Source organism: Coregonus lavaretus (genome assembly GCF_964263955.1).
Source record: "Coregonus lavaretus genome assembly, contig: HAP1_SCAFFOLD_935, whole genome shotgun sequence".
NCBI classification, from domain to species: Eukaryota; Metazoa; Chordata; class Actinopteri; order Salmoniformes; family Salmonidae; genus Coregonus; species Coregonus lavaretus.
The window spans coordinates 29670-44971 of record NW_028166519.1 but is presented as its reverse complement, the minus strand read 5'-3'; the positions used below and the strand labels follow the sequence as shown (position 1 = coordinate 44971).

The following is a 15302-nucleotide window of genomic DNA, read 5'->3' as shown; positions in this document are numbered from 1 at the left end:
GTTTCTGGTGTCCTTTGACAGCTCTTTGGTCTTGGCCATAGTGGAGTTTGGAGTGTGACTGTTTGAGGTTGTGGACAGGTGTATTTTATACTGATAACAAGTTCAAACAGGTGCCATTAATACAGGTAACGAGGGGAGGACAGAGGAGCCTCTTAAAGAAGAAGTTACAGGTCTGTGAGAGCCAGAAATCTTGCTTGTTTGTAGGTGACCAAATACTTATTTTCCACCATAATTTGCAAATAAATTCATAAAAAATCCTACAATGTGATTTTCTGGAATTTTTTTTCTCAATTTGTCTGTCATAGTTAACGTGTACCTATGATGAAAATTACAGGCATTTCTCATCTTTTTAAGTGGGAGAACTTGCACAATTGCTGGCTGACTAAATACTTTTTTTCCCCACTGTATGGTGAGACATTCCTTTCAATATATGGTGAGCTATTCCTTTCAATATATGGTGAGCTATTCCTTTCAATATATGGTGAGCCATTCAATATATAAAGACCATTTATATGAAGAACCACAAGAAGTTGGACCAAGTCGGATACAATACTTATTTAACTTGGTATCTTTTTTTATGAATGATCTCTGACAGCGAATCCATCAAGTCCTTGGGAAACGTTCGATGAGCATTACTAATGAGGAAAAAAAATACTATTTAAAATGTGGACTTTTTTTTTTTACCACTGAAAACGAGTTTGAAGGAGACCATGTCTACTGAATACTAAACAAATTGAGGACATTTTTGTGGATTGTATTTTTATTTATCATGTTGAGAAGAAAAAAAATGAAATGATTTATGTAATAACCTTTAGTGTTACACTATGTAAAGTATGTAGATACAAATTCTGACATTTTATACTATTTATGAGTTATTAGCAGACTATTCCGTTTAAATTCCAGTCAATTCAGGAAGTACACTGAAATTCCAATTATCTTCCAACGCCTTTTAAAGAGGCATATTTGAAATTACAATTGGGTTTACTTTATGAATTGACTGGAATTTACCCCAACCCTTGTTATTAGAGATATTTGATAAAATAATAAAGTTTGATTGAAGTGAAAAAAATAAGTGACTGATGTGAAAATGCACAAGGTGCAATTTTGTAATTGGGTAGTTTTCCTCGTTATGTCATTCACTGACAGACCTTAGAGAGCTGTTTATAACGTGTACGAAACGTCCAGTTGATCAACTACTGGTCATGTTAGCTAGATAGCCTAACTTACCCATCTAAATCTTGTAGTCATCATGGCCAGATTACATGACCCTAGACCCCTGGGTCACTCAGGTATCATATGAACACACATAAGACATGTCAAAATGTGTAGAATTGCAGGAAATTAGCTTTAAAACAGAAAAATCTCTCCACTAACAAGAGGGGCGTGACCAGTACGGGGTCACATGGGTCACTTGGTGAGGGTTTGTTACTACGCTGATAAATGACAATATCTATCCTGACCTTTGACATTTGTGTCATAGAGCATCTACTCAAAGGGGGAATGACAGACATGCAAGAAAAGGGAGACTTCACTTTTTACAATTATTTTATTGAATCCAATAATTTGAAGATGCATATTAAAGTCATTGACACAGAGGTCCATTGCCTCATAAAACGCAAATTAAAAATGTTACATTGTTCTGTTGCTTTAAAATACAAGTCCCTGATTTAACACGTACAGCAGATCACTCAGATAGATGGTAAAACTCAAAAAGGTCCGTTCTGATAATCATCTTTGACTCCCGATCCTGTACATTCTCCAACATCACCACGTTTTCAGTTTCACTTTCACACTCGTAGCAAATCGTTCAGAAATGAATGCTTGTTTAGATCAGTGCATTTGAACTCTACACAAATCGATTGCTACTTTTAAAAAAGATTTCATAAAAGCAACGGAAAGCTTGTGCAGCCAAGCCACAAGTAGTGTCTTTCCCCACACTTTGATTTTGCCTGTCTAAAAATCGTAAAATCTAGAACCACTTAATGTACCCGCAAAACATTGTTCCAAAACATTGGCTGCTTCCCGATTCTCCAAATCCATGACAAGTACACTTCAGGAGAAGGGTAGATGGACAGTGGAGAATGGGGACGTGGCCGTTGTAGTTCTACTTGGACTTAGCGAAGCCCACCCGGTTGTTGTCACGGTCGAACACAGTGTAGTATTGGCCAATGAATACATCTCCCAGGATCCACAGCGGCCCGGCGGGGGCGGGGATGTCCAGGCCCATGAAGCCACTCAGGCAGATGGTCTTACCAGCCTGGGTCTCCTGGGAGGGGGAAGAAATACACAGACGCACAGTCAGACGCAGGGCAGAAGGGGGAAGGAATACAGAGACGCACACAGTCCCACACGGGGCCCAGATCGTGTCCAGTAAGCACCAAACAGTTTGAAACAGACGGGTACTATCTGCACTGGTTCATTGCTGAAATGCAAATGTTGTTTGTTTTCTGTTGCACAATGTTTTGCTACGGTGTGCCCTAATGAACAAGGGCCTGATATGTAATGACCAAACGACAGAGATACTAACATCGTAGCCAACAGGAGGACGGTTTGTAAGGAAAGTTCAGTAGGCCATTATTACACAGTAATAATAGTTGAAATAACGGAATTCATTTCCGAGACAAACATTCAAATCAATGCATGTTGTCTCCCATGGTTCTGAGAATGTTTAGTTCAGGAAGCGATCACCCTGTTTGTGTGGTATAGTGACTGACTGAGCGGACACTGTTGTTATGGTTGTTGAATTAGACTTAACTTTACCTCGCTCGCTCGCCGGCCATCTACCTCGCTGGCCATCTACCTCGCTCGCTCGCCGGCCATCTACCTCGCTGGCCATCTACATCGCTCGCTGCTGGCCATCTTGCTTATAGCAAAACAATGTAGAATCTCCAGATAGAGGCCGAGAGGAGAGACTCACCTTGAGGACGTACTGCTCTGCAGTCAGACTGTAGGACTGTCCTCCCAGGTTGAATGTGATGACAGGCATGGTGGGGATCTTGTCACAGTTCACCATGTACTGAAACACAAGCAGAAACACTCAGTGATGGTGCTAATGTAGTGAGGACATAAAGTGGGGTACAGTTCTCTAAGAAATAGGATGGGCCAGGTCAAAAGGGACTTCATTAAGCTGTAGCTGGGCCCATAGTGCTGAACTAGAGGAGGAGGAATGTAGCTGGGCCCATAGTGCTGAACTAGAGGAGGAGGAGGAGGAGGAATGTAGCTGGGACCATAGTGCTGAACTAGAGGAGGAGGAATGTAGCTGGGCCCATAGTGCTGAACTAGAGGAGGAGGAGGAGGAATGTAGCTGGGCCCATAGTGCTGAACTAGAGGAGGAGGAGGAGGAGGAATGTAGCTGGGCCCATAGTGCTGAACTAGAGGAGGAGGAGGAGGAGGAATGTAGCTGGGCCCATAGTGCTGAACTAGAGGAGGAGGAATGTAGCTGGGCCCATAGTGCTGAACTAGAGGAGGAGGAGGAGGAATGTAGCTGGGCCCATAGTGCTGAACTAGAGGAGGAGGAGGAATGTAGCTGGGCCCATAGTGCTGAACTAGAGGAGGAATGTAGCTGGGCCCATAGTGCTGAACTAGAGGAGGAGGAGGAATGTAGCTGGGCCCATAGTGCTGAACTAGAGGAGGAGGAGGAATGTAGCTGGGCCCATAGTGCTGAACTAGAGGAGGAGGAGGAGGAATGTAGCTGGGCCCATAGTGCTGAACTAGAGGAGGAGGAGGAGGAATGTAGCTGGGCCCATAGTGCTGAACTAGAGGAGGAGGAGGAGGAGGAGGAATGTAGCTGGGACCATAGTGCTGAACTAGAGGAGGAGGAGGAGGAATGTAGCTGGGACCATAGTGCTGAACTAGAGGAGGAGGAGGAATGTAGCTGGGCCCATAGTGCTGAACTAGAGGAGGAGGAGGAGGAATGTAGCTGGGCCCATAGTGCTGAACTAGAGGAGGAGGAGGAGGAGGAATGTAGCTGGGCCCATAGTGCTGAACTACAGGAGGAGGAATGTAGCTGGGCCCATAGTGCTGAACTAGAGGAGGAGGAGGAATGTAGCTGGGCCCATAGTGCTGAACTAGAGGAGGAGGAGGAATGTAGCTGGGCCCATAGTGCTGAACTAGAGGAGGAGGAGGAATGTAGCTGGGACCATAGTGCTGAACTAGAGGAGGAGGAATGTAGCTGGGCCCATAGTGCTGAACTAGAGGAGGAGGAGGAATGTAGCTGGGCCCATAGTGCTGAACTAGAGGAGGAGGAATGTAGCTGGGCCCATAGTGCTGAACTAGAGGAGGAGGAATGTAGCTGGGCCCATAGTGCTGAACTAGAGGAGGAGGAGGAGGAGGAATGTAGCTGGGACCATAGTGCTGAACTAGAGGAGGAGGAGGAGGAGGAATGTAGCTGGGCCCATAGTGCTGAACTAGAGGAGGAGGAATGTAGCTGGGCCCATAGTGCTGAACTAGAGGAGGAGGAATGTAGCTGGGACCATAGTGCTGAACTAGAGGAGGAGGAATGTAGCTGGGCCCATAGTGCTGAACTAGAGGAGGAATGTAGCTGGGCCCATAGTGCTGAACTAGAGGAGGAGGAGGAATGTAGCTGGGCCCATAGTGCTGAACTAGAGGAGGAGGAGGAGGAATGTAGCTGGGCCCATAGTGCTGAACTAGAGGAGGAGGAATGTAGCTGGGACCATAGTGCTGAACTAGAGGAGGAGGAGAATTGTAGCTGGGACCATAGTGCTGAACTAGAGGAGGAGGAGGAATGTAGCTGGGACCATAGTGCTGAACTAGAGGAGGAGGAGAATTGTAGCTGGGACCATAGTGCTGAACTAGAGGAGGAGGAGGAATGTAGCTGGGACCATAGTGCTGAACTAGAGGAGGAGGAGGAGGAATGTAGCTGGGACCATAGTGCTGAACTAGAGGAGGAGGAGGAGGAGGAATGTAGCTGGGACCATAGTGCTGAACTAGAGGAGGAGGAGGAATGTAGCTGGGCCCATAGTGCTGAACTAGAGGAGGAGGAGGAATGTAGCTGGGCCCATAGTGCTGAACTAGAGGAGGAGGAGGAATGTAGCTGGGCCCATAGTGCTGAACTAGAGGAGGAGGAGGAATGTAGCTGGGCCCATAGTGCTGAACTAGAGGAGGAGGAGGAGGAATGTAGCTGGGCCCATAGTGCTGAACTAGAGGAGGAGGAGGAGGAATGTAGCTGGGCCCATAGTGCTGAACTAGAGGAGGAGGAGGAGGAATGTAGCTGGGCCCATAGTGCTGAACTAGAGGAGGAGGAATGTAGCTGGGCCCATAGTGCTGAACTAGAGGAGGAGGAATGTAGCTGGGACCATAGTGCTGAACTAGAGGAGGAGGAGGAATGTAGCTGGGCCCATAGTGCTGAACTAGAGGAGGAGGAGGAATGTAGCTGGGACCATAGTGCTGAACTAGAGGAGGAGGAGGAGGAATGTAGCTGGGCCCATAGTGCTGAACTAGAGGAGGAGGAGGAGGAGGAATGTAGCTGGGCCCATAGTGCTGAACTAGAGGAGGAGGAGGAATGTAGCTGGGCCCATAGTGCTGAACTAGAGGAGGAGGAGGAATGTAGCTGGGCCCATAGTGCTGAACTAGAGGAGGAGGAGGAATGTAGCTGGGCCCATAGTGCTGAACTAGAGGAGGAGGAGGAGGAATGTAGCTGGGCCCATAGTGCTGAACTAGAGGAGGAGGAATGTAGCTGGGCCCATAGTGCTGAACTAGAGGAGGAGGAATGTAGCTGGGACCATAGTGCTGAACTAGAGGAGGAGGAGGAATGTAGCTGGGCCCATAGTGCTGAACTAGAGGAGGAGGAGGAGGAATGTAGCTGGGCCCATAGTGCTGAACTAGAGGAGGAGGAAATTGGCTTGCAAGGACATTTCTACCATCTAGGAGTTATTTAGATGAATCGCTCCTCTTGATCACATAACAAGTAGATATTGAGTGGTGGGGCTCCTCTCCCTTGCGTCTCCTGAGTGGGGATGATCCTACGTCTTACCTCTCCTTGGATGAGTGGGATCGCTCCGATGGCCTTCTGCAGGGCCTTGACCTCCACCGTGGGGCCGGTGATGAGGGACGTGCCGGTGTCCACGATAGCCTCACAGCCTCCCTTACACAGACCCAGCTGGCTCCCCACACCCAACCTGTACACACACACACACACACACACACACGTTTAAATACAGCTCCCTTGGTGGAAGTAGGGCTGCATGGTTACAGAAGGTAACAATAGATCTATTGTCCTCGGAGCAGTAAATTCCATTTTCACAGGCTTCTCGATTGACAAAATACCAAACCAATAACTCATCATTTAAGTTTACAGTTCCCTCCCTACATAGTGAAAACAGCATTGAGTCATGCACGCAGTCGACAAGACTGAATTTTGCAGAATGCACAGTTCCATCTAGATAATACTTTAAAAAACAAGATATATAAAACATTAAATTAAAAAACGTCCTAGCTTACAAGAAATTAGTTTAAAGTCACATTTGGCCATTAATATGTGTGATGGCAGTGGTTATGGTAAACAAACATCAGTCCATTTGTCCTTGCGTTGATGGTGTACAGTTGGCTCTGGAGGACTCTGTCAGTACGGTCTCCTCTTCTCTGTGGTAGCAGATCAGGGTGGTGCATCACGTCAGTGATCCATCACACTGCAGCTTGATCTCTCCGTGACTGTTAGTGGTGGAAGGGTCAGTGGGATGTCTCTGTTTTTTTTGTTATCATCTTGCTTGCCCTTTTCTGTACCCGGTCCAGCGTAGCTTACTGCTTCTTTGTGCAGCCCAACAGCAACACACTGGCATACTCCAGGCACGGTCGGATCAGGGTGGTGTAGATGCCACAACGTCAGTGGTAAGGCCGTTTCTTGCCATCACAGTCAGTGTATATACAGGGTGCGTTTGTAAAAAGAGACCTGGGTCTCAATGTCTTCCCTGTTCAAATAGAAAAAGCTGGTTCCAACTGGAACAGCCAGTCCACCCAGGATTAGTGGAGCTGGTTCCAACTGGAACAGCCAGTCCACCCAGGATTAGTGGAGCTGGTTCCAACTGGAACAGCCAGTCCACCCAGGATTAGTGGAGCTGGTTCCAACTGGAACAGCCAGTCCACCCAGGATTAGTGGAGCTGGTTCCAACTGGAACAGCCAGTCCACCCAGGATTAGTGGAGCTGGTTCTAACTGGAATAGCCAGTCCATCCAGGATTAGTGGAGCTGGTTGGGGAGGAATTTGGGAGAAGCAGATTCTTAGTTGGACAGCCTTTCCATTAAGAAACATGTAGTTGTCTGCTTCCCATTCCTCCAGTTGCTTCGCCTCCTCTATTGGAGGTGTCATTTTCAATGTTTGCTAGCCTTAAAAGCACGGGACAGCCCAACGTCGTCAGCGTAGCCAGTGTGTCCTCAAAGAGGAGTCACTGAGTGGACATGTGGAGCAGGAAGAGGTAAGGCGAGACCCCTGGGGGACCCCAGATGTTACCCCTGTCCATGAGCTGTACATTCCATTTGCCATCACCCTCGGTTCTCCCTGTTGTGTAGCTGCGGAGCCAGGTCAGTAGCCTTGGACACAGACCGGTCAGATGCTGAAGGAGTTTAGCATGGCCGACACAATCAAAAAACAGCCTTGACATGTCCGCCAGCAGAACCCGGACCATTGTGGGTTGCTTTAGGAGTCTGCCTCTGTAAGCCAGGTGTGTGTGGCTCTGACCAGAGCATGTGTCGTTCTGTGTTTAGGCAAGTATGCACTATTTTTTTTTTTGCATTCCTCAAGAGCAACTGGCATGAGCTTCTTCACAATGAGCCTTTTTCCTCAGACAAGATGTCAGAGAGATTGGTGTCCAATGACTTTTCCCCCCTCCAGGACCTTAGGAATGGGGAGCTGGTAGCGGTCTACCAGACTGAAGGTACAGAGCCAGTTGATAGGCGTTAACTAAGTGTGTGACCACTGGATCTAGATCCATGGGGGGGGGGGGGGGGTGTATTTCCTGTCCATGCTTCAGCAAAGAAGATATTCAGGACCTCAGCAACATCGTCAGTTTCCACACCATCAATCTGTATCGTACCTCCAGATGATTTCGATCGGCCAAGCTCTTTGCTGATGAAGTCCCACATCGCTTTCGGATTCTTCTTTTTGAGTGCTTGAATTAAATTTTAGTCTAGTAGTTTTTCTTAGTCCCTTGGATGATCCTCTGAACAGCGTTCCTAGCCTTTTAAAAAAATGTTGTTTGTTATGATCAGATCAATCATGGAGTCTCCACTGGTCTTGTTTTCGTCAACCTGTTTTAGGCCTTGGTGGGAGTTGAGGGCCTTGGAAGGTAGATTATTGAAATCCCCACATAAGACAATACCCGTTTCAGGTGACTTCAACGTCAGAGTCGATGGCGTTAATGAGATAGGTCAATGGCTTCCTGCTGCAGCTTCTTCTCATTAGCCGCAACTGGATCCAGACACTCAAACTCATCTCTTTCAAGGTCCGCCCGTCTCCTAACCTGGAGACTATCCACATACATGGCCACCCCTCTTCTTTTCATATTTAGACAGATTTGTCCTTTCTGAACACCCTCTATGTTTAGGGACTCATCTGGAATGTTCTCATGTGCCCATGTTTCCGTTGCACAACCAATTTCTGACCTGGATGATCTGTGTAGAAGTTCAAACTCATCCCCCCCCCCCCAAGATATATCGAATTGCAGGTTAGGATATTTGGCAGACAGTGGGAAGATTTAGCATCTTCCGCTTTCTTTATTGCAGTTAAGACTCTGTCCCTTGGCACTTGACTGAGTTTTGGCAGGCCCGATACAAACAGTGAAAATCTCTCTTCATTTACCTCGGCCAGCCTTGGTTCCTCTTGGAAGGCTTCTAGTTCGAAGAAGGTAATTTTTTTTATAGAAGCTCCTGTTTGATGTGTACAGCAAGAGGTGGGGTAAAGTTTCTTGAGATTCTGAAGGGAATCCAGTGCTTTAAAAAGTCCTCCAAAAAGTCTGCCACAGATCTGACCTCAGACATAATAATAATAATATTATAACAGTGTCCACCAACAGATGGATGGCTAATGTAGCAGATCGTTAATAACTTGAACAAACAAGTGTCAGCATATAAATGAATGGTAAAGGATGAACACTCACCCGTCCATGTGGACCTGCCAGTAGGCCTGGCGGCTGACGTTGAGGTAGTGGAAGTCTCCGCTGTAGTACTTGGGGTCAGTTCCTCCCAGTAGGAGTTCACCGCCGGGCTCAGAGTCTGGGTTCCTAACACACACACACACAGGACCAAACACACGTCATTTGACTATTTTTCTATACAGACTTTTAGGATTGGTTTCCTAGATCCAGATTAAACCTAGTACTGGACAAAACAGCCATTTCAATAGACATGCTCCATTGAGCAGGCTTTTTAGTTCAAGACTAAGCTTAATCTGTGTCCAGGAAACTGGTCCTAAATCTCCAAAAAAGGACTCTGGTGTCAGAAATACCTGAGGCAGTCCTGTCTGTCTCACCTGTTGAGGTAGAAGGAAAACACATTCTGCTCTACTTTCTTCTGGCTCATGATGTTGTCAAACGGTGGGGCGACCCCGTCCACAGAAATACGTGGGTAGGCCATGCCCAGGATGCCATCAAACTTGGCAGCGATGAAGGCTATGCCGGGCTGCTTGATGGCCTCACCGAAGCCCTGCCTCTCTATGGCCAATCCTCCAATCTACCAGAAAGGTGAGCAGCACATCCATTAAAAGACTATTAAGACAGTCAGGTCTCCAAACTAACACAGAGAGATTGATTTTATTTGACAATTTCAGGCAGACAAGTGGAAACACCGTGTTTAAAATCATTGAGAATAACACCAACAAAAAAAAACTGCCTTAAAAAGGCATTGCTTTGGAGAATAGTACAATAGAGACAACGGACTTGAATTATACAGCACCTTTTCAGATGCTAGGCCTATTTTACAACAGTGTATAACCTTGTACCTACCGTGCATGTGTCTTGGCTGAGGTACCCAGACAGACTGCCAGACCCATACTGGATGGCGAAGGCGGTTCCATTCTTCACATACGTGCTGGACTTGGCACCGTTATACTTGTGGTGAAGCACTGACAGACAGACAGACAGACGGGAAGTATCACTTTAATCTGTCAAAATGGCCAATATTAAATGGTTATATAACCTAGAAGAAAAGACAATGAAGCGCTCAACTAATCCAACTAATGAGGCATTTGGCAGAAAGTATAAACAAATAAAACAATAAAACAGAGAGGATTCTTAGAAACAGATTAAACCTAGAATTGGATTTCTGGAAGTGAGCCGGTCCTACTAGCACCGGTCATGTATGAGTCAATGGCCCATTCCCAAATGCAACCCTAGACCCCCTATGCACTTGTGGAGATCTGAGAGGACTTGACAAGTGCATCAATAAATATGGGATTGAGGCAGCGCAGCGTAGACTTACAGCAGGCGATGTCTGTGAAAGAGCAGTGGATTGAAGGAACCCACAAGTTGGAGGAGCCTGTATCAAACACCACAGTGAACGTCTGGACGGGAGTCCCCAGGCCGATCTCACCATAGTACTGAGCCTGTGAAACAAAAACACACACGGCTGCATGAAATAAAAAAAACAACAAAAGAACTGTGTGGGCTAGTTTCAAGGACTCCATCAAGCACACTGCTCCCAGACTAGAAAGCAGGTAGTAGGGTAATTTCAGTGTACCCCAAACTGGTCAAGGACGGAGGCCCAGTTTCTGCTGGTTCTTGATATGCCTATTCACTCAGAAGAACAAGATCCCTATGCTTTGCTAACATCCCGTTGTAGGGATACAGTGAAGGCAATCCCTTCCAACAGGTTGTGAGCTGGCCTGAACAGATCTAGCAAGATCTACCTAAACGTGTCTGTTCACGCAGGTCATGTGATTAGTTCAGTATTTCCACGACTGATAGAAGTTGGCTCTGCCGGTGTCAGAAACGGTTTGTCTGAAGTAAATAGGTCAGAGTGATCTCTTCTCATAGTCACGCTGTTGAACAAACAAGTCAGCTAACCTTCTGTTCCAAGCACGTTACTCTGCTAATAATAATAATAATAACACAGTTTAACGAGGAGTCAACTTCCCTCTTTCTAGAAGTCAAATCTAGCACTTTACCTCTTCTGTCAATCCAATAGGTCTGTGATTTCTCTTCTCCTAGTCACGCTGTAAACAGTCAGCTAACCTTCTGTTGCAAGCAGAGAATGAACGATTACTCAACATTTTCAACACGTGACTCAACTTCCCTTTTCCTAGGACTCTCCATTCTAGTATTCATAGCAAATGAACCTCTTCAGTCAATTCAGTCTCCTGGGACTGCTTGACCAGTTCATTGTGATTAGATTAGCTATCTTAAGTGTGCGTACCAAATGGCACCCTATTCCCTATATAGTGCACTACTTTTGACCAGAGCCCTGTGGGGAATAGGGTTCCATTTTGGACACAACCTTTATCTTGTTAATGAGCCGACTATTGAAGGGACAATGGTTGAATTCATTCACTGTGGTTGTATTGTGGTTGGTTGATATCTAAAGTGGTTTGACGTGAAAGTTCAATTACTCTGCAAGTTATTATGAAGTGGCTGAAACCATTCCATGGTTAAACATTTATTCACAGTTCCAACTTTTCAAGCTTCATAAAATTACATTTTATATGGTAGATATTATGTAAAATGCTGGAGTAATCTACACATCACAACTCACTTTCTGTCAGAGTCTAGGAAACCACAACAGTTTTCTGTGTGCGCGCGTCCCTCAGCTCGGTGGAAGGAACTATCAGAGTCCCAGAGAAAACACTCAGAAACCAGAAGGACTGCTGTACACTGTACTGTGTAGGCTACTCAATGTTTATCCAATGCTGGGGAATTGATATCATTGAACACATACACTCAGTGGCCAGTTTATTAGGTACACCACCCCGTTCACGAAAATGGTTCACTCCTACAGAAAGGTGAGTCACGTGGCTTGCTTTATAAAAGCAGGCAGACAGGCATTCAGTTACTGTTCGATTGAACGTTAGAATGGGCAAAATGAGTGACCTAAGCGACTGAGCGTTGTAGGAGTCAGTGCCAGGCGCCGATTCCAGTAGCTCAGAAACGGTCGGCCTCCTGGGCTTTTCACGCACGACAGTGTCTAGGGCCGGGGTAGGCAACCCTGTTCCTGGAGTGCCACAGGTACTGCAGGATATTGTTCCAACTAGGCACCACACCTGACCAACTGAGATAATCGATTAGTTCACAGATTGACTAAATTCAACACACCTGGTCTTCCAGACGACCACACCGGATTCCACTCCTATCAGCTAAAAACAGGAAGCGGCTCCAGTGGGCAGTCGCCCACTGAGTGCCCACTGAGTGTACAAGGCCCTCCGTCTCTTTTCTGGAGTTTAGATTAAACTACATAAACAACGCATGGCTCTTTGCCCTGGATAATCGTACAGTAGGTCTACAAACTGTCAGCTGATCAACCTCAGGGAGCTTAGAAGATCAGGCCTTCCTTGCTCTCAGTCACCGGTCATCTGACCAACTATTCCTAGTTCCTGTTCGGTCACACAGAGAAAAAGATCCCGTCACTAGACCCAACACTGATGGGAAGCTGAGTTACCCGGCATATGACAAATGTTATTTTTCCATCACACATAGAAACTGAAGATCTGATCACCCAACTTTGATGGGAAATGTGAAATCTTCCATCTTCCCTTCAGGATAGGGAGGGGGAGTGGGCGGGCTTGCCTTGTAACGCTACTAATTCTAATTCAGCTAGCTAGGAGGACTAGCCGGAACGGCCGGACTGGCGACAAGGGATTCTTTGTTGGTTTTCTCCTGGCCTGCCTGGCTTTTAGCTTGTGCTAAATTGCATTAGCGAAGTGAAGTGTGACCACTCCATTGACACAGGTCACAGGTTGTCTTTGTCCCAAATGGCATCCTATTTCCTATTAAAGTGCAATACTTTTGACCAGGGCCCACAGTAGGGCTCTGATCAAAAGTAGTGCACTATGTAGGGAATAGGGTGCCATCTAGGGACGCAACCAAGGGCAAACTAATCCACTACCAGGGTCCCTGGTTAGTAGTGACTAGAGGATCGTCTTACGTCCATAAAGTTCTTCAGGGTTTCTGGAGTGGGTCCATTGCTGGAGGAGGGGAAGCCCAGGTTGCTGTACTTAGTGTGTTCCTTCCCAGCCAACAGCTCTTCTGCTGCCCTCCCTGAGTCAGTCAGGGTACGCCTGATGGAACGGAACTTCCTCAACGGAATTCTGTGGGAGAGAGAGAGAGAGAGGGGGAGAGAGATAGATATAGGGGGGAGGGAAAGAGAGGGAGACATAGCGAGAGAGAATCTATCAGAGAACTCCTTTGAAAATGGTTAGCCAGCCCAGAACAGTTGGTAGGTCAAGCAGAATCTCAGCAGGCCTACTGGTGAGCCCTGTCTAGTATTTACTCAACCTAGTTCTTTCTGGGGAAACAACGTCTGACTAGTTACAGGTCTCCTGCTCTCAGACAATAGACAGGAGACACAGAGAAGAGCACTGGTGGCCACATCCTGCACTGGTGGCCACATCCTTTGCTAGCTAGAACAAGTGCTGCCTGTGGCAACCTTGCTATGTGTAATATCTGTTCTACAAGGACATTGCCGAATGGGGAGCTTGAACAATATAACAATCAATGAGGCACACACGAATCAATGATAACATGACAAGATTACATAGGAAGTTCACAGTTGAATTGATGAAGCAGATGGGTGTTATCAACACAGGTTAAGGCCAGTTTATCCTTGGTCTAATGACATGTCTGTAGAACGACATTTAATGTATAATAATAATAATTCGGTGGCATGTCTGCACACCATCGCTGCGACTGAGTTTCCTTGTCGCACAGACGTGAAGAAAGTTATCTGCGACTGTCGCAACGTCCGTTGTCGTGGTTACCGGACTGCCACAGCAACCAGACCAAATCTTACTGTGACAAGATGATGCAGGAAGTTCTACAATTATCCGATAAAATGACCTACTTTTATTTCGTCACACTATTTTCTATAAGTTCACAATTACCTTGTAAATAACGTTGTGTGGGTTTATTTTCCTGTAATAATGAATAAAAAGTAGCTAAAAGTTAAGACGTCAGCTATACTATGGTCATTAACGTTTATTTGAACTGGCTAGCCAGCCAGCTAGCTAATTAGCTAGCTAGCAACGAACCAAAACATTGTTTAGAAAATAGCTTTTAGTTGCCTGGCTTAATAGGTTGCCATATAATTAATTGGATGGGTTTATTTTTGTTAAAATAGAGAAAGTATTTAATGTTGAGCAGGAGGCTGCTGATGTCATGCAGACATAGGACAAGTTTGATGTCCGACGACAATAGAATGTTCATGATCTCGCTACGACAATTGTCTATAAACCGGCCTTAAGTCGTGTTTGGGATATTGACCTTCGCTGTAATTTCTATTTTCACATTGTCACATGTTTGCTTGTCACTGGGCAAGAAACGGAGCACTAGCTAATGGAAAAACAAACACCTTGCTAGAGTGCGACTTGATAACATTTAGCTAGCTAACGTCACTTTGTAGCCCCAGGTCGTCTTCACTGTTCATTCAGAAAAGTAAACAGTCACAAACCTAGCTAGGGCTATCCATTTCGTAATACTATGCTAGCTAGTTGACTGAGGGCGTAACTGGTAGCTCAAGTGTTTGAAGAGCATTGCTTTTCTAGCTAACAAACTACTGCTAGCACGGCTACTATGACTTGTCTTTACTTACCGGACGAGTGCATCAGATGCCAAAGCAAGTGCCGCGAAAAGACAGAGGTACAAAACCTTCATTTTACAGCTGCAGAATAACTTTAGCTACAACCCGACCAGCAAGCACAATGACTGGGCAATTTGACTTGAAATCAACAACAACAGACTTTTATCACCTTACTGTGTCGACGTTTGAGTCAAAATCATGTGATGATGGGTACGTTCCAGGAGTTAAGAGAGCTGCGCGTGAGCATCGCCAATGGGTGCGTTCCAGATAAAAAAATGCTTTGCGCAGACCTGTGCTGAATATCATAGCCTTACAATGTCTGGTAAAGCGCTTACGGTCCCCGAATTTGTGTTTCTTGAACGCACCCAATCCGTGCTGCATGATGTCAGAGACGTGTGTTTCTATCAAATTGTGGGAATAAAGATTTTAGTAACCTGCCCAGGGACTGCAGTTGAAAATTAGCCAGCTGGCTAAAACCACCACTTTTACTGAAACGTTGATTAATGTGCACCAGTGGAGGCTGCTGAGGGGAGGACGGCTCATAATAATGTCTGGAACGGGAGCAAATGG

General features: G+C 46.1%; 1 protein-coding gene across 1 annotated transcript; it reads right to left on the bottom strand.

The window, feature by feature from the left end:
* Positions 1–1531: 1531 nt before the first annotated feature.
* On the bottom strand, positions 1532–14944 carry LOC311114610 (cathepsin D-like). Its single transcript, XM_084189848.1, has 9 exons — positions 14745–14944; positions 13083–13245; positions 10428–10551; positions 9953–10071; positions 9481–9680; positions 9110–9232; positions 5993–6137; positions 2918–3016; positions 1532–2266 (listed from the first exon to the last, which is right to left on the bottom strand). The coding sequence occupies exons 1-9, from the start codon at positions 14804–14806 to the stop codon at positions 2105–2107; spliced, it is 1197 nt and encodes a 398-aa protein (XP_084045974.1). The 5' UTR covers positions 14807–14944; the 3' UTR covers positions 1532–2104.
* Positions 14945–15302: the final 358 nt, after the last annotated feature.

Bases quoted from the DNA above. Each gene is read 5' to 3' on its own strand.
- LOC311114610 (XM_084189848.1), bottom strand. From the start codon at position 14,806: ATGAAGGTTTTGTACCTCTGTCTTTTCGCGGCACTTGCTTTGGCATCT. The intron at 10,552-13,082 runs GTAAGACGATCC...TTTGTTTCACAG, and splicing joins CCCTGAAGAACTTTATGGAC to GCTCAGTACTATGGTGAGAT. The intron at 9,681-9,952 runs GTAGGTACAAGG...CCTTTCTGGTAG, and splicing joins TCAGCCAAGACACATGCACG to ATTGGAGGATTGGCCATAGA.